Below are 25,782 nucleotides of genomic sequence, written 5' to 3'. Positions count from 1 at the left end.
GGGTTTGTATGTAAAGTTGATGTCAATTCCTAGATGTTTAGTTTGTTTTGCTTGTCTGTGATCTTATCGAGGTTTGAGTGGATGTGATTTCTGTGTTTTTTATACTTAGATTAGGATGTATGAATCAATTAAATATTAAACATGTGAAAATTGAAGCTATATTGATCGGTATCTCACTTTGTAGCTGAACTGATTGATTTCGTGGATCTGATTAGATTTACGAAGGTGGAATTTGGGTATTACCAAGCTTGTTATATTTATATAACTTGCAATATATATAACATAAACTTTATATCCCAGGATGTGTAACTAGCAGTTACACATCCTGGTAGTTACTGCTAGATCCTCATCCAAACTGAATGATGGTCCTTTACTGAGAACAAGCTGGCCATAAAGCAACTGCCGAACAATGTTAAGTCATTCTAATATGCATGATATACCTTTTCATAAGAACTTGAAATATACATAACATAAACTTTATATCCCAGAATGTGTAACTGCTAGTTACACATCCTGCTAGTTACAGGTTTCGGATAACTAGCAGTTAGACATCCATATGCCAACATATATAGATACCTAGAAATGTGGCAATCACAATCAAATTTTATGGAGTCATGTTTACCTGAAGCTCACTAGACAACACCATCCTCATCTGCTTAACCACTTTTTTGGTATCATTATCAACACCACCACTCCCTGCAATCCACACATACACGTAAACAATGTATATAGTTATTAAGAGCCTTATTTTTCTGAAAATTCATTTGGTCAATGTTGTCCTAGTAATTGAAAACAGAAACACTAAAGATATACTTTGCTTCATGTCTTAGCAATTGAAAATCAGAAACTTGCATTCATGGACAAGCATTATAAGATTATATTGAATTAAACTATCTTTTGCGAAGGTACAGAAGTATAGATTGACTTAAGGTAATGAGAATCACAGAACATGTAGCTTATTTGTTTGAGCAAGATTGTTACTGAAATTTGAAACCGTCGAGTTTGTTGAAGGTAAACTTCAAGATATGCATCTGTGTATTCCTTTTCAATCATCGTAAGAGAATAGAATTACCGCAATAGCTAACAAAACATAACATGCTTGTGTATCTACTAGTTACACATGCAAATTAGATGTGTGACTTATAGTTACACATGTTAATTTGATGGTATATGCATATGTAACCTAATATGAAACTTCTATCTAACTGTGACATTTTTAATTTTACCTTCTTTTTGTAGAGTCTGTAACTCTGTAAGGGTGAACTATTAAGTTTTGTATACTTGCTCTAGTTTATTCAGTTATGAGATAGATTTGACTATTCTGTGTCCATTGGTTTTTGATTTTTGGATGTCATGTTTTGTTCATTTGTATGAGAAGTGTTCTAGCTGCTATGGTACTGATATCATTTGCTTGTCATGTAGTTACTAAGAAGGCTGACCCCAAGGTGCTGGCTAACAAAGCTTCCAAGGCTGTCAAAGCTGGAGCATCAACCATTAAGAAGAAGGCTAAGAATATCTGCACATCAGTCATATTTCACAGGCCAAAGACATTGCAGAAGGCAAGGAATCCCAAGTACCAATATATTAGTGCACTACCAAGGAACAAGCTGGACCATTACCAGATCCTGAAATACCCACTCACCACCGAGTCCGCAATGAAGAAGATTGAAGACAACAAGAAGAAGAAAATAAGGATGCTTTCAAGAAGATGTAAAACATCCAGACAGATAAAGTGAACACCGTTATCAAGTAAGCCTTCTTGATTACTTACGACTAGCTACTTCTTTTTCTTGAAAGGTAGTATATGGATATAGGTCTGGAATGGTTTCACTTAACTCATACATCTGTTTAACTGCACATCACACAAGCCATATGCATGACAATTTGCACGTTTAACTAGCATTGGCAGACTATGGATGTGTAACTAGTAGTTACACATGCTAATTAAATATGTAACTTCTAGGTACACAAGCCAAATAAATGTGTATCTACTAGTTACACATGCAAATTAGATGTGTAACTTATAGTTACACATGCTAATTTGATGGGATATGCATATGTATCTTATAGTTACACATGCTAATTTGATGGGATATGTTATAGTGGTTATATTTATGAAATTGAGAAAAGAACATCAAGTCCTAGTAGTAGGGAGTAGTAGTGGATGCAGATTAGACTAATTAGATGCAGGTTATACTTATAGTTACACATAATAATTAGATGTGTAATTTCTAGTTACACATGATGATTGTATGTGTAACTTATGCTAATATGCATGTGTAACTATTGTTTACATGTGTAACTACTGATTACACATGCATTTTGTTTTCCTGGGTTCATATCTATACCCTGCTGAATCAGTTGTGTGATCATTTTTTGCGATATTAATGTGCTAGCACAAGGTTCCCAGGTGTTTGTATTATTCTGCCAGTATAATTACTGTCTGAAGCTTTACTTTCTGTTGCTTAAAATGTCCTTCGTCATCGATAATATGAAAATGGCTTAGGTACATCTAGACTAGCACTGTAAAACGTCTTTCTGTTAATACAGTGCTAACAACGTCTTTCTGCTGAAGCAGTGATATCTTAATTAAGAGCTTCTCATTCACTTGCAAGGTTAACTGTATTATTTTATGACTGGTAATTGCTTGATAGTCACCTCTCGTTTTTGCTAGTGTTATTCATTTAGAGATGGATTTGCTGATTTTATGTTGACATATCTAAGTCAGATGCATGTGTAACTCCTAGTTACATAATTCAGATGCATGTGTATCTGCAAGTTACACATGTTAATTAGATGTGTAACTTTTACTTACACATACTGATTTTGGGTACACATATCAATATGTATGTGTAACTCCTAGTTACACTAGTCATATGCATGTGTAACTGCTAGCTACACTAGCCAGGTGAATGTGTATCTCCTAGTTACACATGTTATATGCATGTGTAACTCTCAGTTACACAATTCAGATGCATGTGTAACCGCTAGCTACACTAGTCAGATGCTTGTGAAACTGAAATATACATTGTTTTATGTACTGTTCATTCTAATCGTATAAATACTGATTGCTTGTTGTTATATTTCAGGTTTTAGATAACTTCATAAAAGCTAATTGCTTAAACGTGGTAATGGTCTCGCTGGAACTGGAGTTGACGCTGAATACACAAGTCAGATGCATGTGTAACTCTCAGTTACACTAGATAGACACATATGTAACTCTCAATTACACTAAACAGATGCGTGTGTAACTTCTAGTTACACATGCTAAGAAATTATTGTAAATGAATATTAAAGTAATAACTTTTTTTTTGTGTTTTTTTTTGATGTCTATTTATTTGCATATATATACAAGTGTAACTTTGCATTACACATATCATAAAGATGTGTAACTTCTGGTTACACATGCCATATGCATGTGTAACTTCTGTTTACACCTTCGCACTGTATTTTAATAATTTCGGGCCTAGATTTAATAATTTTGGGCCTAGATTTAAATTTTATTTAATTATGGGCTTGACAATATGCATAAGGGTATCAAGGTCTTTTAAAAACTCGGGGCCTAAATTTAAACTTTTTTTAATTAAGGGCCTCATATTATGGGTTATCCATGGGTTGGGCCTGAGCCTAATTTCCCCCTTTGGTTATACTCGCACCATTGTGGACGCTCTAAAACCTCCTCTCTCTAATGGGAGGGACGTAAGTCCCAAGCGGCCAAGCTGATCCATCTGCTCCAACAATTCTGACTCCGTTATCTTCTTCCCCCTTGTGCATCAAGTAGGGGGTTTCCACGGCAACTTTATAGGTTTGTTCAGCTGATCAAACCCTTTTCATTACTTTATCATACTTTGATTGTTTTTGCTCAATGTCTTCTTCCTCTTTTTACTCAAATGCCCATCTTGTTTTTCCACTGGTTATGCTAAAAACAAAAAACAACAAAAAAAAAGTTTAAAGAATTACATTATAGTTCATTATCATAGCATAACTACGGCATTTTTAGAGTGATCAACCTTAAAACCTATTTCTTGCTTTGGATACTATTTTGATCTGGGCATCTGCCTCTAGGTTTGCCCGGACCAAACCTCAATACTTTTTCTTGATTTTTTTTTTAATATTTTTTTTCCTTTTTGATCGCTGGTACCTAATTAGTCTCATCTTAGCTAATGGTCTGTATAAATGTGGGGAAATTTGACTGTCTGATTAGGTGCTTTGGTTGACATTCATTTAGGTCATATCCCTCCATCAGGATGTCTGTGGAAAACCAGGGTTTCCTGGAATGGAAAGAGGTGTTTGTTTCACAGGAAAAGGGTAATAGACTAGTCCACTGTTACTTGAAAGATTCTGCTGGAGATTCCATTCTTGCAGTTATAGGTACAGAAAGAAGTGTAAGACACATGGTGTATGTTGCCGAGGATGATTTCTTAAAGGTTTATGGTGCTGACTTGTCCATTACTTGTGGCTTTAAGTGGAGATCCAGAAGAGAAGTTGTTGATTGGCTCACTTCGTTGCTCTCGAAGCCTCCTCGAGACCGTATAAGTATGTCTTATTTCTTTGTTTAGGAGTTTTGTGTTACCTTTTTATTCAGTTCTTTCTGTTTGTTTTGTTGATTGTCTACTTTTTGAGTTCCGCTGGTACAAGAATTTGTTTGAAATTTGATTAGGGAATGCTATCAGTTTGCAGACATACGTGTGCAAGGTGATAGCTATTCTTAGTAATTGAATTATGGAATGCTACACTTTCATGTGCACCTATTTCATGAGTTTGAGCTTGACAAGGTTTTAATGTTTAATACTCCAGCACAGGTAACTAAACACTTTTGTCAAATCTGTGACGCCCCTTTTAATCCTCACTATGTGTAGTATTACACTGTCCACTGATTGAGTGAGTTCGGGAGATAATGTGAGTTAACTCTGCTTGTTTCTCATGATCTTATGCATCTAGTTCAGTTGAGTCGACTGCATAAACTAATACAAGAAGTCGCATTTCTTAAACTGTTTCTAGAGGAAATTCAATGTTGGCATATTGGCTGCCATGTATCTGGGCGATTCTAACATAGTCACATGCCTCAGGTTTGTACTACTGATGCTGCTTGAACAATGCATTGAAGAACATATACAAATATTGCTTAAAAGATACAGTAGTGTATTAGTATTGTTGTTTTATGTTCATGAAACCATGGTATTAAATGTTTTGTTACACTGGAAATATAAGTGTGAATATCCTTCAAAAGTCTGCTATGTATTTCTTCCGTTCATGTAGACTCAACGTGTTAATTGGCTCATGTCGTTATAATAACCCATTTCATTAAGTTATCGTAGTCAAATTTAGTATATACTGATAGACGAGGTGGTTTTCCGTTTTTTTATTTATAAATCTGAAACATAATATACTCTTACACATACCACTTGTAGCCATTGCTTAAGTTAGCCTCGATAACACGCTTCTGTGCCACGTGGTTGTTGAAACTAAAACCTGTTGAAGATAGCTTTGCCAAATGCTTATTAATTTGGTTCCCAGGCCTGTATTTGTTATGTGCACTCCATTCTCCCACAATTATTGTACTAGAATTGGAAGGTCACCGTGACACCCTGATCATTAACGTCAAATTTAACGACTCCATATTTCATTTCTATAGATGCATTCGCTTTTGCACCATCCTTAAACCAAAATATGTATCTTGTATATAATGTATTACTCCTTGTTCATTGCTCTTAAGTACTCATGATTGCTAAAGTCTGATACCGCAATTAGCGGGGCGGGTACCAGTTCATGAAAGACAAAGTAATCCTGGCCGTTGGATACTGGATTGATACCTTCCCTTAGCAATCATGGTACCAGCCTTTAGCAATCATGTTAAGTACTCATCTGATAACTTTGTCATTTTATTTTATCGATGATAGACTCCCCTACGCATGATTCCGCAGAAGCTTTAGGGTCATCTAGTTTGCCGAAGGAGGTAGCACATGCTCTTGGGAGCCATATACCTGATGATGCGGTATTTATCTTTCATTCATTACTCACGCCGCTTTTGCTTTTCATCTTTTTGCTTGTTGAATTATAACCATTTTATTTTTATTTTTTTTCCATTTCAGGATCATTTCTCAAGAGAGCTTAAAGGGCTTAACTCAGACATTGTATGGTCAGGTGATTCCTGGACATGTGGCAAACAACTCAAGCATTACCCTACATTTTGCAGAAGTGGAACAGTTATAGCCGTAAGTATCGTAACGTTACTTCTTATTATCCAACGATCCTCGTTTGGTACACTTGAATACCTTTCCTTTTCAATGATGTCCAGATTCATGCATTTGTTCTTATCATGGCAAAAGAAGAAACTCATTATGTGGCATATATAGAAGATATGTATGAAGACAGGAAAGGGCAGAAGAAGGTAAAAGTAAGGTGGTTTCATCACAGTAAAGAAGTCGAGGCTGTGATTCGTGTATCCAAACCTCACCTAAGGGAAGTTTTTATTACTCCTAATTCACAGGTAATCAGTGCTGAATGTGTTGATGGTCGAGCCACAGTTTTAACTCCAGATCATTACGATAAATTCTTAACGATTCTTCCACATGCGTCTTTAGAAAGAGTCTATTTATGCTCTAGGCAGTTTAAAAGCAGCAAAATCAAGTCCTTTGATCCAACTAAGTTAAAGGGATATTTTGAGCAAGCAATCCTGTCTTGTTTAGAAGAAGAGGAAGAATTCGTCAAAGGGAAAAGAACTAAGATGGGATCAAAGAGGATTAGAAGTTCCAGAGGACAACAGAGAGTTTTGACAAACTCACCTGGTGGCAAAGTTTCAGGCCAAAGAAGTGAACCGACATCCTTCGGAGGGGCAATTCAGAACTTGGAATCAGGTTTATCATCTAACAGTAGGCTGCTGACAGCCAAATCTGTTGGAGGCCCACGCTCAATCCTTTTGCCCTTCAAAATTGGTGAAAAGATTGAACTGTTGTCTAATGATAGTGGCATAAGGGGCTGCTGGTTCAGGGGTATGATCGTGCATGCATCACATCAGAAGCAGGTTAAGGTTCAATATGATGATCTGGAGGACGAGGATGAACCAGGAAATGTTTGTGTGAGTATGCAGTGACTCATTTTATAGTTGCCAGTCAGCGTGACCAGAAGTATAAAAAATGAGAAACAAATTTACTACCATGTGCTTTTACTGGATCTGCTAGTAGTAATTAAGATATACATATGAAATGATGTATTAACTGCTAGTAGTAATTTGGATATACCTGTGAAATATTTCAAGTGGCTAAGCCAAAAAAGGTTTAGAGGACAATATTGTTAACTTAGTTCTTGCATTGCAGCATTAGAGACATTGTTAATCTTGATTGAATTCTAGAAGAAAGTCTTTTTCTTTTCCTTTTTATTTTGTGCAGAAAAACTGCTCATGCCAATTTTTTTGTACATGTAGGAATGGGTCCCTGCCTTCAGACTAGCACCTCCTGATAAATTGGGAATGAGATGCTTAGAGCGACCGAGGATGCGACCGTGGCCTCCCCAGGATCTCTTGGATATTGTTTTTGAAATTGGTGCTCCAGTGGATGCATGGTGTGGCGATGGCTGGTGGGAAGGAGCATTAGTTGAAACTGAAAATGCTGCAGATGGTGATGTAAAAGTTTATTTCCCTGGTATATTTTTCTTCGTGAAACTTCATGTTTTTTTGCGTGGATATCAACCTTGTGGGAACTTTAATTGAATATGACACCATGCCGCCATACAATAGATGAAAGCATCACTTGCGTAACGTTTCAGGTGAAAACAAGTTCATGAAAATAGAAAGGAAAAACCTTAGGAGATCTAGGGATTGGGACGGTACCAAGTGGAGAGACATCGGTCCGAATGCAGATATACACTGTGCTGTTGCAGCAGCTCTTCGAGACGGCACAAAGATCCCTGCATGCTCGATTGTAGCTAAGGGAGTCGAGTCTGGTGGCATTGCGATGTCGGACCGTGAATTGCCCAGTGCTTCTAAACTTGATGAAGTCAAAGAGAATAAGCAGGACTTAGATGTTTCAGCTGGATCCAGTGTCATTCCTGGAAATATGACTGGGGTGATCCCAAACAAGCTGGTGCAGTCTAACGAGAAAGGTAAGAAGAGAAGTGATGGCGACAATGAAAAAAGTGAAATGGAGGTTGATGAAGAGAAGGACATAGTGGATATGAAGGTAGAAGATGCTATGGACATTGATAACGGAGGCCATGGAGAGGGTTGTATTGGTAGAAAGGAAGAAAATGATACTAAAGGTGATGGTGTGAATGACAAGGTGGATATGAAAGTAGATATTGTTGAGACGGCAAGCCAAAAATGTGACCTTGTAGATTTGGATGGAGATGATGCTTGAACATAAAAGTGAATTATAGTACTTGTAGATAGGATACATAGATGATGCCAGTGTTAATGGGATAAGTTCATTTTGTTGTCTTATAAGAAGACTTGGAGAGGGCTGTATATAAACTATAGAGAATCTTTTGTAGGCTATGAAAGTAATGGGATAATTAGACTAGAAAGTCGGGCTCAGTGATTGTGCTTGTGCCAGCCAATTGCGGTGCTAGTAAACTTAAGATATTGTGTAACATGTGTCATAGTACTTTACTGAACTATGAACATAACAGCCCCATTATTATGTTGGAAATGAATCAACTTTAGTTATTATGCATTCCATTAGCAGTATAACAAGCAAGTTACATTTATGTGGTTATGAATCATAATCAGGAACAGGTCAGATGCAGGCAATGAGGATGATCTTACTTGTGCAAGGTGTACGCAGCAAACACTCACAACAAACAAACAAATGCACACATGACACCCTTAAAACTAATACCACCTCATTTAACTCTTCATCACATATCTATGATCCCATTTTAAAAGCATCCTTACATCACTGTGAATGATTCCTTTCATTTACTTTATCACTATGTATGACTTGTATTTGTCGAAAATTTGTTACTTGGCTGATCGATGATCTGATGTAAACAGCTATCCTGCTAATTGTTATCATTGCTCTTGACTTGCTTACACCACTCGAGTTCATAATCTGCTAAGCAAAGGCACCAATTTCCCTGTCTGTACATATTTTGAATAAGCATTGTTTGGCATTTGAGAGGCTGTATGTACTGAAAATATGTGCAGTATCCTTCCATTGATTGAAGCATGTCTACAACAGTGAGAGAATAAAAGTCTTAACCATTCATTTCCATCAATGAAAGTCATATCTAGAAATGGTCTTGCTTCTTCAAAGCTGAATGTTTTCGCCCAGGGTACTCGATTTTCCAAGTTGGCACCCGAACCACGACACTGATATTCCCCGAACAACACAGTGCTGCAATAAACCTAAGTTAGGTTCAAATTTCGTTTCCAAATTCGAAAACATGAATACTAAGTAGTGTTTTGATATCTTACCTTCTTCTTGATGAGTCTCCCCAGTCACTCCATCCAGTGGGAGCTATAATTCCGTCGAAATCACAGTAAGAATAAACTGCTCTAGAGTATTTACCCCAAGCTCTTCCCAAGAGAACGGAACCTGTTCCATTAACTTTGCAGTTCACAAACGAAAATCCCGAATCTTCATCTGCTGAATTCCTATGATGAGCTGCAATTGCTCCCACACTTCCAGCAGTTGAATGAAGAATACAATCCTGCTTTTCACATACCCACCTTCTGCTATTAGAATCAAGAAAGTTCGCCTATCTATCTATGACAAACTGAAAGAACTATTCCAATGAAATGACCCATTTTCTGTTTATACCTGGTATAGTGATCTTGCACTGCCGAAAATGAAATCAACTGCTCCTTGAATATAACATTGATAAAAGTAATGTGATCCACTCAAGTCCAACAAAGTATCCTGTGAACCTAAAATGTTAACTCTGATAAACATAGCTTTATCTCCTGCAACTTTCAACGCAACGGCTTGCATTCCTTGCCCTCCTGGAACTGAAACCACTGTATTCTGCAACCACGCCATAACCTTATTAAGCAATCTACAATCCAAAATTATCTAAACTACATCTCGTTTATGAAAACGCAAAGAAATTACCTCAAATGTAATTCCTGTCGCACTAAAGTAATCAGATTGTATATCAACAGTAGCTGTATTGAAAGTTCCAGTTTCATTCCCATTTATATCTCTATCAGAAGCTTTGGTATTCCATGATATTACAGTTTCAGCATTTCTATACGCAATAAACGAAACGTAAGGTTTAGTTTTAGGCACTAACACCCTTTCCCTGCAAACAAACCAAAAACCACAAAATGTGAGTAACGCTTCTGAATAAAGACTTGACCTTGAATGAAGTACAGAAACTTGTTTTCTTGAACATACACAAACACAAACCTGTAAATTCCTGGAAGAATCCAAATCTTTACTCTTTGATTATTAAAATCTGGAATCAAATCAATCGCACCTTGAACCGTATACGAATCTCCTGATCCATCTTTCGCAACCATGATCACACGACTACTGTTATCTCTATCAGTTATTCTCATTCTACCAAAGTAATTCTCAACTCTAATATCTTCCCAAGTAATAAAATTCCCAAATTGCGAAGAAAAACCCAATTGAAAACCATTCAAAGAAACGAAGAAAAACACCATGAAAAGACTTAAAAATGAGAATGCCATCACCACCACCACGTTATACTCTGTTTTGTTTGCTCTGTTTGGATTGGAGCTAAGGAGGAGATGAGAAAGAAGAAATGAGAAAGTAATAAATGGTGAATGAAGAGGAGCGTATGTTGAGAATGTGAATGTCTGTTGCAGTTCCTTTTGAGGATTAGCTGACGAGAGAGAAAATAAAAACGCATCATATAGAAAGAGAAAGAGTTAGATGAGATAGAGGAGAAGTATTAATGGAGAATTATGATTATGTAATTGGGATGTAATGGAGGGAATTGTAAAGGTTAGTCATGAAAAGAGTACTAATTCTAAGAAAATTGATGGAAGAAGAAAAGATTTTGTTTGATTTTGATGATGATGAATGATGGGAGTTTAAAATTGAACGTGGAGAAATTGGTTGTTGATGAGTAGTTATTATCCTCCTTTTTAAGACTCAAATACTCTCTTCTTCAATAGTCATATAGTAGTAGCGGTTATGGTCTCTCGCTTCAGTCTAAGCGTTTTTAATTTTCCGAAATAACTGCTTACACTGTTCAAAAGTACCTGGTACCTGACACGAAAAGAGTAATGGGAAAGATCCTGACCGTCCAATACTTTCTTACTCAAACCGGCCCCGTCCTTTGATTTGTGCAGCTACAGGCTGCAGCAAGAGTTGGTACTGCTTCAAATTTAAGAAAGAAGGCGTCTAATTAAACCGATTGCGGCATTGCCCGCCTAGCTCATTTAATCAACAAAGTCATCCATTCTGAATAAATAAATTGAAAGATAATCTCATAATACTTCTTCATTGATGAGGACAGTCTAAGGATTGTGATAACGCTCACTTTGATGAACGTTTGATAGGCTTATGATTGTTTGGAAAGACTTGTATTGACAGTACAATGAACTAAAAATTGTACCATGATGTGAGGCCTATTTGGTTGTGAACTGAGTAATCCAACTATAATGATGAGATGACTAGACTTCATATATGTTGTGGTTCCTTTGTGATGACCAAAATACTATGTAAATCATCGGTTCACAGGTCAGGCAGCTAGAAACAATATGAGACTGTTTGGTTAGAAATTTTGAAATTGAGCAGTTCCGAATTTGTTTTCACTTTTCAGCAGGAAATAATTGTTTCTTTTTAGTTTTTAGTTTTAACTATAGTGTTGCATAGTCTTTGATGTGAAACCATAGGATGTGAGCATAAATGCATAGATCGAAAGAGAATATTGATGGAACAAGAGGAGGATAGAGTTTAAGGGAGAGAAAGAGGACTGTAGACAATAAGAGATAAAAAGAAAAATTCACCAGAGAGAGAGAGTCAGTGATGGAAAAGAACGCGCAACTGGGGATATTAAAATTAATTGGGGATATGAATTACTTCCCCCAACCAAAGGTGTCTGCCAAGGGGTATTTTTGGGCCGAAAATACTAAAACATCTTTTGATTAATTAAAAAACATTACGAAAAGACTGTTATACCCTTCCCACAAAATAAAAAACTTAAAATCAAAACCAAAAAACCAAAATCAATATCCCCCATTTGAGTACCGGCATACTCGGGTGTTAGGGTTAGGTTTTGAAAAAAAAAAAATTCTTTCATCTTCCTCTCCTCTTCTTCATCGTTCTTCATACTCTACGATTAATCGTTAAATCAAAAATTTCTTCGTCGATTAAAACCAACCCATAAGAATGGATCCACGAAAGAAATCAGATGCCCAATTGAAATCAAAATCGATTTCTCAATAGAAATTAGAGAAAAGGCTTGCTTTGATTGCTCAAGAGCAAGAACACGAAGAACAAGAGTTATCGGATGATCAACTACTCAGAAATATGCTTATGTGAGAATGTAAGTCATTTAAAACTGTTTAGTTAGTGTTTCAATCGATTTGTAGCTATGGGTTTAGGTCAAAATCGCGAAACCCCAACTGAAACAGTTGAGTTTCAGTAGTTTCGGCACTCAATTTCGTATGAATACCACACCGAAAATCAGTACCGGCATTCCAATCTAGGATGAAGACCACACCGGTAGTCAGTTCCGGCATCTAATTTAGGTTGAAGACCGCACCGGAACTTAGTTTCAGCATTGTATTTAGGATGAACACCACTTATGAACCTAGTACCGGCATTGATTTGAACTTTTACGAGTACGCCGGTAGTAAGCTTCTAATAAACAGAAAACCCTAGGATTTTGTTATTTGTACCGGCGTACATTTTAGGTTAGATTCCATGCCGGTACTTGAGTTTTGGTATCCAGAAACTTTAGAACTACTACCGGCAACCTCAACAAATTTTTTTCAATGTCGGTATTGTGTTCCGGCATTTGTTTTTATTTTACGTAGCTGCCGGTACTGGTGTTTTCTTATCCAGGAATTTCCTATAGTGTACCGGCATCCTAAAAATTTATTTGTCAATGTCGGTAGTTACTCCCGGCATGTAATCGTTTGAATTTACCATGCTGGTATTATCTCCCGGCATGTTCGATACTTTTTTTCAGTGTGCCGGTAGTGATGATTCTATGCCGTAATGTGGTGTATCTATGCCGGTATTAGTAATGAAAGTTAGTTGTATTATATTTATTTCGTGCTTCTTTTGAAATAGATCTAAAACAAAGGAAGCTAAAGCAAAGGAGGCTAACAAAGGAAAAGCTAAAGATGCTGTCACTAAGAAAAGAAAGAAGGATGGTCTTGATACTCCTCAGTCTCTGCCTCCTCGAGGGAAAAACAAAAAGCGTTTGGGTGCTGATACAAGAGGGGAAATTTGGGAGAGTGATCATGATCGTAGTAAAACCGTAATCCGTGAATCTACCGGAGCTGTTGAGGAGCAAGATGAGCAAGATGAAGAGGAAAGTGAGGAGGAAGATAATGAGATTGATCCAACTCAATTAGAAAAACAAAGCCAAGGAGTAGTGGAACAAGATGGTCCAAGTCAACAACCCACACAAGGCAAAGTAAAAGTTAAAGGTTCGCACCTTCCTCATGTTGATGACATGATACCCGACCTTGATCGTGGTAGAATTTGGGGCGCATCTTCTTATGATCCGGGGTATCTATTTGGCTACAAGGACTCGTGGGCTCGTACTATATATCATACCTATGTAAGAATTTTTATCTCGTGCATATGTATTGTTTTGTATTTATGCAAAATCTCTTAATCGTATTATCTCCTAATTGTAGGATCATAAGAAGGTTGTGCGTGTTTGCCGAAACCAAGCCGCGACTCATTGGGATTTGTCTAAGGAGCATGAAGAGGTCCAAGCAATAGTAAAGGATTCTGGTCTATATCCTTTGGTTGAAAATTACGTGAAGCCAGATATGGTGACAATAAATTGCTTCGTCAAAAGGTATCATGGTGAAACTGATACCATGCACTTCCCGTTTGGAGAGATGACCTTGATCCCTGATGATGCTCAGAACATTATAGGCTTGGAATTTATCGGCAAATCAATTGCAGAACGAGACGATCATTATTTTGAGCTAGAATAGACGAAGTTGCACGAGCTTACTAACAAGTTATTTTGTTGGGACTACAAAACTTCTGTGGAAAGCTTCTATGTATCTAAGGTTAGTAGGACAAAGACCATCAAGCTGACCCTGCTTAAGGAGAAGTTTAAAAATACAAAGGAAAGAAGTTTGAAGGATGGATGGGACCCGCACAAATTCGTTATACAGCCGCTGCGTACCTGTTATTCATCTTGGGAACTAGGGTATTCCCTGGCACTAGTATCAACAAGGTTAGTGCAAACTACCTTCAGTACTTGAATCCGTTGGAATAGGTCTTTACCTATTCATGGGGACCGTGGCAATGACACATTTGATGACGGAGATGAGAAGGGCCTCTAAGGCGGTTGCAAACCAATTTGTTGGGAATTTCACTATACTCCAGGTATTTTTGTTTTTAAACTTATGTTCTTATTTATATTGTTCACATGTACCCTTATCATGAATTTAGAAACAAAATTTACTGATTTTTATATGTATCATTTCACATTTGTATAGGTGTGGGCTTATGAACATTTCCCAACATTGTTCAAGGACAACCCCTTCTTGAAGTTTATTCCCGTTGATGACCCCGAGGAGCCAAGAGCCAAGAGATACGATTTCAACAGCCATCTGAAGCCCGGTAACAATCATCGACTGGCAGAAATGAGATTGGCTCTGGAAGCGATGACTACCAAAGATGTTGTGTTCGAACCTTACAAGGAGGCTAGAGAGAACCGCCAATACAAGTGGTTTTATAACGTTGCACTTTACCAAGGGCCTTTGTTCCACCCAAAGGGATACGTTATGGCTGATCCTCGACGTGTGATGCGGCAACTTGGATACAAGCAATTACCTAGATGCATGACATCCTCTCATGAAAGGTACATTCTTGATTTTTCTCAGTGCATGACAAGTTCCACAAAGTTGAAGGTAGAGTATGACCCAACTCCAGAACCAACACATTGGAGGGATAGGGAACCACGTCGTTTGGTTGATGCTACTAATTGGGAGCTTGTGAACAACGGTGATGAATCCGACCCAACCTACATTGATGATTACTTGGAATGGTCACATCCTTTTTTCGTGCGCCTGGAAGACGTCGAAGTTCCACCCCAGAAAAACCCTCCCGTTCCAACTCCCATAGAGGCACCACCTACGATGACCCAACTTAATAAGACTGTTGGATTGCTAGTAAGTATTGTTAATTGCTTACTCGTTTAATATACACATAATTTTATATTAGCATATATATACTAATTATGTGTTGTATATATGAAACTAGCGGCGTCGGCTTGGCAAGTTGAAGAAGATGTTAGGTTGCAAGTACGATGAAGGAGAGGTGATATCCCTTGAAGAAATGAAGGAAGTCGTGGAAAAACTTGATAAAATTGAAGACCCAACTGAAAGAACTTTGTTTTGGGAAACAAGGAAGGTGCCCGTTTCCAAGAAGCAAAAGACCAAGTGATGGTGGTTGTTATGTTTTGAACAATTTCTAACTTTGTTGAACTCTATAGTTGTGTTTTTGGTTGAACTCTTTATTTTTTTGGTTTACTTTTGGTTTATGATACTTTGATGAAGAACATTTAAGCACGATTCAGTTGTTTGGTTTATGTTGAACATGTTTAGATTTCTAGTAAAAGGTTGTCTCTGTAAGTTTTCTTTACACAAGAAGCGCCGGCATTCAAATGTTTAAGTTCCACAGCACCGGTATTGGTTCCGACATAAAAATCAATTTAAATTATATGCCGCCATTTGTACCGGCACGGAACAATTTACTCCAAAACCATGTCTGGCACAATGGATGAAAACGACCAAGTTTCTGTGTAGATTATGGGTAGTTCCGGCATTAAAAAATTTATTGAATCTACGCCGAAATTCTGATTTTCTTACTCTTGCATAGTTTTGCATAATTCCGGCATTGGATTTTGATAAATATACTATGCCAGTATTGTTTATAAATAGGTTACGAATGCTCTATTTATTTCATTTCTAAATAATATATTACATTATATTTCAAACTTTAAATTAAAACATACTAAAACATGGTAATGGATCACTTTTGGTTTAAGATGATCTCCTATTTAGTAAGCCATCCCTTTTCAACAATTGCGGAACCTTTGAGCCTTTCGCGAATATCTTCGAAGACATCGTCTGGAATCTCGGTGTCAAGGACCATCTTCATTGGTTCATCTTCTCTTTCGACATATTCCTTTCCCTTCATATAGCACCCATCACACCCATCAATAGGCTTGCATTGTCCCTTGTGATTTTCTCTTGATTCTGCTAGTTCAACAACTTTGTCAAACCATTGAAACTCATCGCACTTTGGGTAATTCAAACACCTTAGAAACATTCTTCCATTTTCAGCATCATCAGTTTTTGCAATCCAAAACCGGCGTGTCCCATCACAGCTTCTACACTTTGAATAAATAAAAGGACAGTCCATGGCTAGATGAGAAGGTGACTTGCAAATTTGACACCTGCAATGATGATTCTGTAAGAGAAGATTATATTAGTTATGCGTCATAGTAGTGAAGATTTTAACAGTCCATATATTGTTAGTAATGTTCAATCTACTTGCTTTGCAAATAGAGCTTGATGATGAATCTCCCATCGCTTGTGAACTTCAACCGTGCTTGATTAATCTATTTTTTGGTGCTTGCTTTCTTGAGAGAAGTATTTTTGTTATTTGGTGGGTGCTTTGTGTAGATTTTTTCAAAGTAATAGGGGGTATTATATAGAAGTGAATCTCCAACGGTCTTATTTTTCAAAAAACTAGCCGTTTTTTTTGAAATTCACAAATACCGGCATGGTCGCAATAATATATTCAATGCCGATATATCGTACCGGCGCTAAACCATGTTGTTCAACCATGCCGGTAATAGTTGCATATTTCTCTGTGAAGAAATTCACTTGTTCCGGCATAAACATCTAACAGTAAACTATACCGGTACTGGGGGCCAGCATCCATATCACATTTACTTCTATGCCGAAGTTTAGGTGATTTAAAAAAAAAAACTAGTCGTTGAGGTTTTTCTCTATATAAGGAGAGCTAATACTTGGACCCAAAAGCCCAAAACTCGTGTGTTCTTATATATCTCTTTAAGACTCTTAACTTAGAAACCCTAAACCCTAGAATAATCATCTACAAATAGCTAAGTATAGTACCTAATCCCACATACAACAAATGGTATCGTTCGACTCCGAGGAAGACTTAGCAATCACCCAAGCATGGTACGCCGAAACTCGTCCTTCAACTATAGCTAACAGCATGCGGGATTCCATGTGGTTGAAGATTTTTAACAAATTTATTCACGATTACAGTAACCTGAAAGAACGAACTTCTCAAGAAATCGAGCAACTACGCGGCATCATCCTAAATGCGGTGGTTGAGTATCTAAAAATGAAACACTAGATCGAGCACGCTACCCGCAATATATTGTCCCCTCAACAACTTGTAAGTATCTTTATGATAAATTCGACACAATCCACTATTTTTCAAATTTTATGTAACAAACTAAGTTTTTGTGTTGTTTTTGTAGCATGAAGCCGTGAAAACGTGTTACTTATAGGAAAATGGAGAAACATTCATGTTTGATGCCAACGTGAACCACATTGTAAGCAAAGTCACGGAGTACCACCAGCTGGGTGAATCGGAGACGGATTCTTACTAAGAAGATTGATAGGTTTAGTGGTATTTGGTTGGGTTTTTAGGGTAGTTTTTGGTAAGGTTTTGTAGGTACATCTCTATGTAAACCCTCACGAGACTAAACTCGTCCACTTGGGTCACCATATGGTTTAAAGTCTTGATGCACGTGGTAAGTGCATTCGTGCTTCCTGCGACAAGGATTACATTTGAAATAAATTATAGTTCCGGCTTACATCGTTAACATAATTCAATAATGTTATATCTCCGGCATAGAAACTATATATTATTTTATGCCGGAATTTGGTGTCAAAATTCTGTGTGCAATAAACCATGTTCCGGATTTGAATTTATATACATTATTGTGCCGGTATAAACTACCGGCATGGTCGAACATCTTCTGTTCACTGTCGGAATTGAACATTCAATGCATAACGGCTATTTTTTTAAACCATAAACCTATAAAGACCATTTCCGGCGTGGGATCTAAGTTACTGACAATGTCGGAATGATAAAGTGGAAAAGATCCGTTGTGTTTTCATCTATTTAAAGTGGATACACTTATTGCAGTTGATACCTCAAAAAAAAAAAAAGGTGAGCTCCAACACATTTCTCTGATGGCAAATCAATCACCAACTACCGATTTCAGAGAATTTTTATATGAAAAAAAATTATCCACTCTGATAGGGAATCAATCATCATCCACCACCAACTCAATTCCCATGATACTAGAAAAACTTAGAAGGAAGGAGCAAACCACCAAGTCACTTGCCGCAATGGAAGAAGAGATACTTAGAAGGAAAAGAGTAGAAGAAGAGGCAACAATAGAAGCAAAATATCGCAAAGAAACTAAAGAGATATACGAACGTTTAAAACAAGCGAAGATACAAGCAGATGTTGAGGAAGAAACCCAATGAATTAAAATTACTACATAGTATCGGATCTCCCGGAAGATCACTACCCTTCAAACCTTTTTTGGGGTCTTATTGAGGACGGTCCTTATATGCCGAAGTTTGTGGACGGTAAGTGCAAGAAACGTAAAATGGATTACGGGGATGTATTTGTAGCGAATCACACAATTTCCCTCATAAAATTATGTCGCAAATACAACGAGTTTCTCACAAGATTCAGAGGGAATAGGTATCAAGCTCAGGATGCATATACCAACTGGAGAAAAGATTCTTTTAAGCATTTCGAAGCTGCTTTGTTTCTTGAATCTCGTCCCAAGAAATGATGTTAGTTGCAATTAGCTTAAGATCTTTCATTTCATGTGTAACGTTGTTTATGCGGTTAATGTTTCTAATTTTATTTCCTTAAGATTAGTATGAGGGTCTGTTTGGATTAATGTTATTTATTTCCTTAAGATTACGTGGTTAATGTTGTTTTTTTCCTTAAGTTTTTTTCCAGTGCCGGCATTGAAAAAGAACCAAATACTATATCGTTACAAGTGCCGTTATTGTAGACACAATTTAAACTTATTGTTAGAATGCCGGCATAGAATTGTACCATATGTCCATGCCGGAATTATGACTGTTACAAACCCAATTTATGTGGTAGTTACAAACCCCTTAATTCCACTTATAAAAGTTCGACAACTAATTCTAAATCCTTATTCTTCTCCATTGTAACTGTCGCACCAATTATCCCGCATTATAACCGTTACAAACTCCCTAATCCATTTATGTGACAGTTACAAACTCCATTAGTACATAAAATTGACGGTTATAGAATGGAAACGGTTCCATCTTTCAATTTCTTTGTTTTCACTTCGCAATTCCAAAAGAACTTCCAAAACCACTAAACTCCATTATATGGTTTCATCCTCTGAATCAAATTCATTCAATTCTTCAAACCCAAAAAAGAATGGGTCCTCGCAAACCTCCTGAAAAACCAAAACCTAATCCTGGTGGTAAATCGAAATCAGAAGCATCTATTGAACAAGATGATGAGGAGGAAATAACAGAGATGAAGAGGTAAGTGATGTCTATGTTTATTGAAGCATTCTTAGGGTTTATTTCATAATATAAAAAACACAAATTGAAACTTGCATGTTTATTGTTTGTACTAGGTAAAAGGAAATTTGAATCTGCAATTTAGTGAATTTGAAATTGAATTTAGTAAATTGAAATTCCAATTTAGTTTCGGCGTACCATTAAATTTGAATACAATGCCGGTTTATATGTCATGTATCCCTCTTTTATTGCATGTAAGTTATTAGAGTACCGGCATAGAAACCCTATAAATTTCAATGTCGGTACCTCTGCCGGCAGTATCGTAATGTTCACTATCCATGCCGGTTTTGATCACCTTATTTTGTTAAATCTCCGTAGACAATTCCCATATTACCGGCATAGGATTTTATTTTGATACAATGCCGTTACCGGAAAACCGGTATAACATCCTTTTAGATTACAATGCCGGAACATATGCCGGCAGTATCGTTATGTTCACCGGCCATGCCGGTTCTGATTTTATTATTTTGTTAAATATCATTTTTGTACGTAGGTCCAAAGCTGCAAAAACGAAGAAAGGAAAGGGAAAAGCTGTTGATGAAGGAAAACCTAAGTCTTCTCGGCCTCGACGTAGTCGAGATGATCCGGAACGTGGTAAGGTCATGATTCGGGAGATTCCCCCGGAGATAGACACAAGCAGCGATGATGATGCTCAGTGGGAGAAATTTGTACCTCCTGATCCAACAAGCGGCTCATCCTCACATGGCTTAGGACAACCTGAAGTTGAAGCCGGTGAGAAAAAGGAAAGGACCCACCAAAGATTCCAGAACGCAATGATGGCAAACACTGGGGTCAGCCCAGAGATCCGAAACTCTTATTTGACTACAAGGACTCTTGGCCTCGTTGGATCTATTCAATTTATGTAAGACGTTTGCATCTTGTTATTATATTGTTTATATATGACATCCCATGAATTGAAGTTTGTTTGGTGTGTTTTGATAGGACCACAAGAAAGCCTTCCGTGTTTGCTGCCATCAACAAATGGATACATGGGATTTGGAATGGGAGTGTGGGTCTGTTCAAGCGGCAGTAAGAGTATCTGGGTTGCGGTAGAAAATTATGTGGCCACTGATCAAGTGACAGCGAATTGCTTCTTGGAGAGGCTTTTTGCTTCAACTGATACCATGCATTTTCCTTTTGGCGAGATGACCATTATCCCTGAAGATGTCCAAAGAATATTAGGTATAGAGATCCTTGGAAAAGCCGTTAAGTAAGAAGATGACGGTAAGACCCTAGAATGGTCCAGGATCTATGAGTTGACTAAAAAGTTGTTTGGTTGGGACGAGGCAACGACAAAAGCAAATATGTACGTGTCAAAGAATACCATGACAAAGACTATTAAAGTCGTCAAGCTCAAAGAGTTGTTTGGGAATATGATAGACACATTTTTGTGTTTAATTTGATCTCAATACTATATATTGTTGGCACTCGAGTTTGTACTAATTTTGGTGTTTTATGTGTTTGTAGACACCTTTGGAAAATAAACATTTTTTGGAAAATTCGGCTCAAAAAGTTGGTAAAAGCCCCGGAGGACACGTGTTAGGGGTGAGAACAGAGTATAGTAATTAGAGTTGCAGAGAGTTGCTGCTGCTGCCATTAAAGAAGAACACGAAGAACAATAGACTGCAAGTAGCAGTCGTTTTCTAGTGTCTTAAAGCCGTTTCGTTTTCTTCCAGAAAAAGATTGTTGCTTCTGCGACTGTTTTGTGCTATAATTGTGTAACAGCTTCTTTGCAACATTTGTAACACCCGTAGACCATTTCAAATCTCTGTTTTATCTTATTTCTCCAATAAAAACACCATTTGAGCTATGATTTATCTTTTTGAGTGTGTTTTCACCATGTGGAGCTAGAACCCTTCACTGGGACGACGGAGGAAGCTGTATTTCATCCTTAGGGTAATTTAATAAATTCCTTATTTACTTTTTGCATAAATTTTAAATGATTTATGATTTCTATTCATCATTTGTTATCTTGTTAGATAGTGTATGCTTAGTCTTAGATGCTTTTAGATACACTATGCTTGTAATTTACAATTGATGTTTTACGAAATATACTTTGGAAAAGAATAGAGTTATTGTTTCTTTTGCTTTGATCTATAAATGTCTAGGATTAATTTATGAACCCCATGAACATGAAAACCAGTGGAATCCCGAGTCCCGGTCTCTCTTCATCCTGTGACAAATTTTGTATATATATTTTTCCTTATTTTCTTTATTAAATCTTAAAACAAATTCTCAACAAATCTGAGTGAACGAATCATCTTACTACAACATCATTGAAAAATACCATCAGAACACGATGGGCAAGGAATTGAATGTCGAACAAATTCAGCAGACTATCGCTGCTTATCCGTTGTTCCTCTTGGGCATCGCAATATTCCCTGACTCAAATGCTAACAGGGTGCATATGAACCACTTACAATACTTGTATCCCTTGGAGGAGGTTCATGAGTATTCATGGGGCACTGCTTTCTTGACACATTTATTAGCGGAGATGCGTAGATCTTCTAAGGCGACAACCTGTCAATTTAATGGGAATTTCACAGTATTACAGGTAATGTGAACTAGTTATTTTGTTTTCCAATTAGTTATTTTCTTATACATTTCATTGGAACGATCTTTCATTGGCGTAGGTGTGGGCTTATGAACACTTCCCAACATTGTTCAAGGAGTACACATATTTGGAGTCGTAAACGTATGGTTTGGCACCACACATTCATGTAACTAAGAAATACTTTTTCGACAATAAACCGAAGCCCAATAGTGGAACTCGGTTACTCGCCATGAGAGAGGATTTGGACTCTATCGCTGTCGAATATGTAGTGTTTGATCCATATAAGAACGAAAGAGGAGTTCACTTTGCAAGGCATGACAATGTAGCATTTTACAACGGACCATTGTTTCATACAAAATGATTTGTTATGCATAACCCTCGTCGTGTGATGCGCCAACTTGGGTACAAACAGAAAAAACTTACGGGTATATCTGATGCCAAATTCTCTCATGACTTTCCTCAATGTCTATCAGATGAACAACATACACTTATAGTTTACAAACCAACTCTTCTACTTGTACATTGGAATGAAAGGGAAGAACAACAACTAGTGATGGATAAGGTTGGTTGGGAATTGGCGGAAAACGGTTACGAGTCAGAACCAAGCTTCCTCAGAGGTCATTTGAGGTACTCACATCCTTATATTGTACGCCCGGCCACTGAAACAGTACCTCCACAAGCAGAACCTCCCTCCACAACTGCTGAAAAACTTACTGTACCCGTACTTCAAAAGACCCTCACGTTGGTGGTACGTAATTCTTGTTCACTTCCTATTATTAGAATGTATATCTATAAACTTATAAAAGTTAACATACTAATGGAATAATATGACAGCGTTCACGGCTAAGAAAATTGGGAAACTGATTTAAATGCAAGAACAAGGAAAGAGAGGTGCTGACCCCGGCAGAAATGAAGACAGTCGAGGAAAAGATAGACAAAATTGAAGATCCAAATGCAAAGGACTTGTGGAAGGAAATGAAGAAGAGGGTTCACAAGAAGCCAAGGACCGAGTGATCTAAGATGTTTGTTAATGTTTCTTTTATAGTATTAGTTATGTCTTTGAAAAATATGTTGTCGGTTTATGTTTTTTGTGTGTCTTGCTAAACTTTGAACATCTTTGTTTCATTTGTTTTCGGTTTGGAACATCTTAACTTTATGTATGGTTTGTTAAACAATCTAGTCTTTGCTTATGTTATTTTGTGTGTCTTGCTAAACTTTGGAGATGTTGATTTCATTTGTTTTTGCCTGAGAACATATTATATTGGTAAATCTATGTCAAACATTGCAATTTTTATGTTTTTTTTCCATAACCGGCATGGTCGAAATTGTAAGAACAATGTCGGTATACTGATTTATTTTTTGGACCAAAGGAATTTATAACTCCGGCATGGATACGCTTTTCTCGACAATGTCGGTACTCATTCTTTTCCTCACACATAAGTGATCTGTTTAGAATTGCGACATTATTAGGAAGTTAATTTCAACGCCGGCGCTAAACCTGATATCTCTGTGTACTTATGGTGATTTTCCGGCATAAAAGAAAAAAGACTTTCTAAGACGGGATCATTTCCCGGCATTGTAAAGTTTGAACTAAATCATGTCGGCATGTCCATAGCATATGGTTTAATAATTACAATTCAATCTTCCAAAAAAAACAAAAGGTTACGTAGCAGTGAACCGCACATTTCCAAATTACTCTTCATCACTTTCTAATTTATGAATAGGAATTTCTCCCTTCTCCTAGTTAATTGATAGCTTCAACGCATTCCACAATTGGTGGTTCTCCTCGTACAATTTCATCCATTCCTCCGAGTGATTGGGGAATATATCCTTGTTTTTAGTCAAACGGAAAAACCGGTGGCAATGGACAATTTTCCTTGAGCTTCAAAATAATGAAATGATTCCCGTTCACGAACGCCAAGATAACTCTTCTCTTCTTAAGAGATCCTTCAAACTTTTGCCACTTTGGCGTATAAGTTGTTTGTTCGGCGGGGGAAAAATAATGAACAACACAGTTAAATGTATCCGCCACAAGATGCCCACAAACCAACATTTTCATCCAATATTCAGTAGGAAGGAACTTCATCTCGTGCTCTGGCCCTAACACCCGAGCATGCAAACTATCAAACCCTTCGTCATCATCTACCAATTGTTCGTAACAACTCTTCTTTTTCATAAGTTTCTCGGCCATCCTCTTTCTAGCGTATCGGCATGGTGTCATCCCTTTACTAACCGTCGTATCAAAGATTCCTAATTGTTCGGTCACGACATGATAGCCACAATTTCCATCTCCATCGACATCATCCGTATATACAATATACTCGCGAATAAACTCGGGAAGTTGATCTACATAACCCTCTATTTTGGTATGGTAATGTCTATAAGTCTTACCTATTTTGGAATCCTTATACATCTTCATATTACCAATTTGCAGCTTAATTATATCCATTCCATCATCTGCAATCTCTACACTTCCAATGTCTTCGGTATGTGTTGGGAGTCCGTAATTCCTTGGCCTACCCCTTCTGTTTTTAAAAGGGACTACTTCACCATCGTGTTGTTGATGACTAGGCATTGGTAGCTTACCTTTGCTATCACTTATCTTTGGCGTGACTTCGGAATTTTTAGCTTGATGTACTTGACTTTATGTAGGTTCCTTATTCGTCCTTTCATTTTTGATATGCAAAGCCGCCCCTTCAACTATGGGTGTGACTTCGGAATGCTCTCCTTGTTCAATCATTGTTGGTACCTTCCTAGGCCTACCCCTTTTCTTTGTAACCTTCGCTACATCGACTCTAGGCGTGGCATCCCCTTCCTCAGCTTGTTGTTCTTGTTCAATCGATGCGGGTACCTTCGTCGGCCTACCCCTTTTCTTTGGAACTGGCACTTCATCGGCTTGTGGTGTTGATACGGAATCCGTCATTTGTTCTTGACTTGATAGCGGTAACTTCTTCGGCCTACCCCTTTTCTTTGGAACCGACACTTCATCGACTTGTGGTGTGGATACAGAATTCCCTGTTTGTTGTTGACTTGATGGCGGTTCCTTCCTCGGCCTAACCCTTTTCTTTGGAACCGGCGCTTCCGCGAACCTTGCTTCCGAAAGCTCACATCCGGTTGGGTATCGTTTCTTACTTGCCTCGTCTTCACATTCGCGTTGACTCATTCCTTTCGATTCTTTCCTTTGTTTTCTCCTTGTCGTTTTAATTTGTGGTCTACCGGGCGGATCTCCCTTTGTTGTCTCTTCACTTTGTTCTATCCATGGGAGTGTAATTATCCTTAGTTGGCTCAACAATACTTATCAGCTAGCCGAGTTGCCACGTGAGTAAGCTTCATAGAATTCCTTTGCATCATTTGTATCACATGGTGATTGTCCGGGAGCTTCCGTAAGGGGAGGGTCGAAATATAGTTGCTTCCAAAACGGATCAATAACCTCAATAGGTATCACTTCTTCATACTTCACAAGCATATGACGACACGG

The 25,782-nt window shown here is 37.6% G+C and overlaps 2 protein-coding genes across 4 annotated transcripts; one reads left to right on the top strand and one right to left on the bottom strand.

Annotated features, from left to right (window-relative positions):
• The first annotated feature begins 3,690 nt into the window (after positions 1–3,690).
• LOC113288151 lies at positions 3,691–8,669 on the top strand. 3 transcript variants are annotated; one of them, XM_026537112.1, is made up of 8 exons: positions 3,691–3,805; positions 4,229–4,536; positions 5,901–5,995; positions 6,093–6,215; positions 6,299–6,391; positions 6,491–7,078; positions 7,424–7,640; positions 7,765–8,669. In XM_026537112.1, exons 2-8 carry the CDS (start codon positions 4,248–4,250, stop codon positions 8,352–8,354), a joined length of 1,995 nt encoding a protein of 664 aa, XP_026392897.1. In that variant the 5' UTR covers positions 3,691–3,805; positions 4,229–4,247; the 3' UTR covers positions 8,355–8,669. The 3 variants fall into 3 exon arrangements, with proteins under 3 accessions (XP_026392897.1, XP_026392896.1, XP_026392895.1); XM_026537111.1 differs by having other exon boundaries at positions 5,925–5,995; positions 6,299–7,078; XM_026537110.1 differs by having other exon boundaries at positions 6,299–7,078.
• A 371-nt stretch (positions 8,670–9,040) lies between these two features.
• LOC113290981 (pectinesterase QRT1-like) lies at positions 9,041–10,633 on the bottom strand. Its single transcript, XM_026540562.1, has 5 exons — positions 10,347–10,633; positions 10,050–10,239; positions 9,759–9,962; positions 9,413–9,648; positions 9,041–9,332 (listed from the first exon to the last, which is right to left on the bottom strand). The coding sequence occupies exons 1-5, from the start codon at positions 10,631–10,633 to the stop codon at positions 9,041–9,043; spliced, it is 1,209 nt and encodes a 402-aa protein (XP_026396347.1).
• Positions 10,634–25,782: the final 15,149 nt, after the last annotated feature.

The sequence above is a fragment of the Papaver somniferum genome, chromosome 6, assembly GCF_003573695.1.
Source record: "Papaver somniferum cultivar HN1 chromosome 6, ASM357369v1, whole genome shotgun sequence".
NCBI lineage: Eukaryota > Viridiplantae > Streptophyta > Magnoliopsida > Ranunculales > Papaveraceae > Papaver > Papaver somniferum.
Note: the sequence above shows the minus strand (reverse complement) of the source record. Positions and strands in the feature narration are given on the sequence as shown.

What these genes read in the sequence shown, in the direction of transcription:
- LOC113290981 (XM_026540562.1), bottom strand. Translation starts at nt 10,633, where the DNA reads ATGGCATTCTCATTTTTAAGTCTTTTCATGGTGTTTTTCTTCGTTTCT. An exon ending in ATTCTTCCAGGAATTTACAG is followed by an intron (nt 10,240 to 10,346) that starts GTTTGTGTTTGT and finishes GTTTGTTTGCAG; the next exon opens with GGAAAGGGTGTTAGTGCCTA. An exon ending in GGAGACTCATCAAGAAGAAG is followed by an intron (nt 9,333 to 9,412) that starts GTAAGATATCAA and finishes GGTTTATTGCAG; the next exon opens with CACTGTGTTGTTCGGGGAAT.
- LOC113288151 (XM_026537110.1), top strand. Translation starts at nt 4,248, where the DNA reads ATGTCTGTGGAAAACCAGGGTTTCCTGGAATGGAAAGAGGTGTTTGTT. An exon ending in GCCTCCTCGAGACCGTATAA is followed by an intron (nt 4,537 to 5,900) that starts GTATGTCTTATT and finishes TATCGATGATAG; the next exon opens with ACTCCCCTACGCATGATTCC. An exon ending in GCCATATACCTGATGATGCG is followed by an intron (nt 5,996 to 6,092) that starts GTATTTATCTTT and finishes TTTCCATTTCAG; the next exon opens with GATCATTTCTCAAGAGAGCT.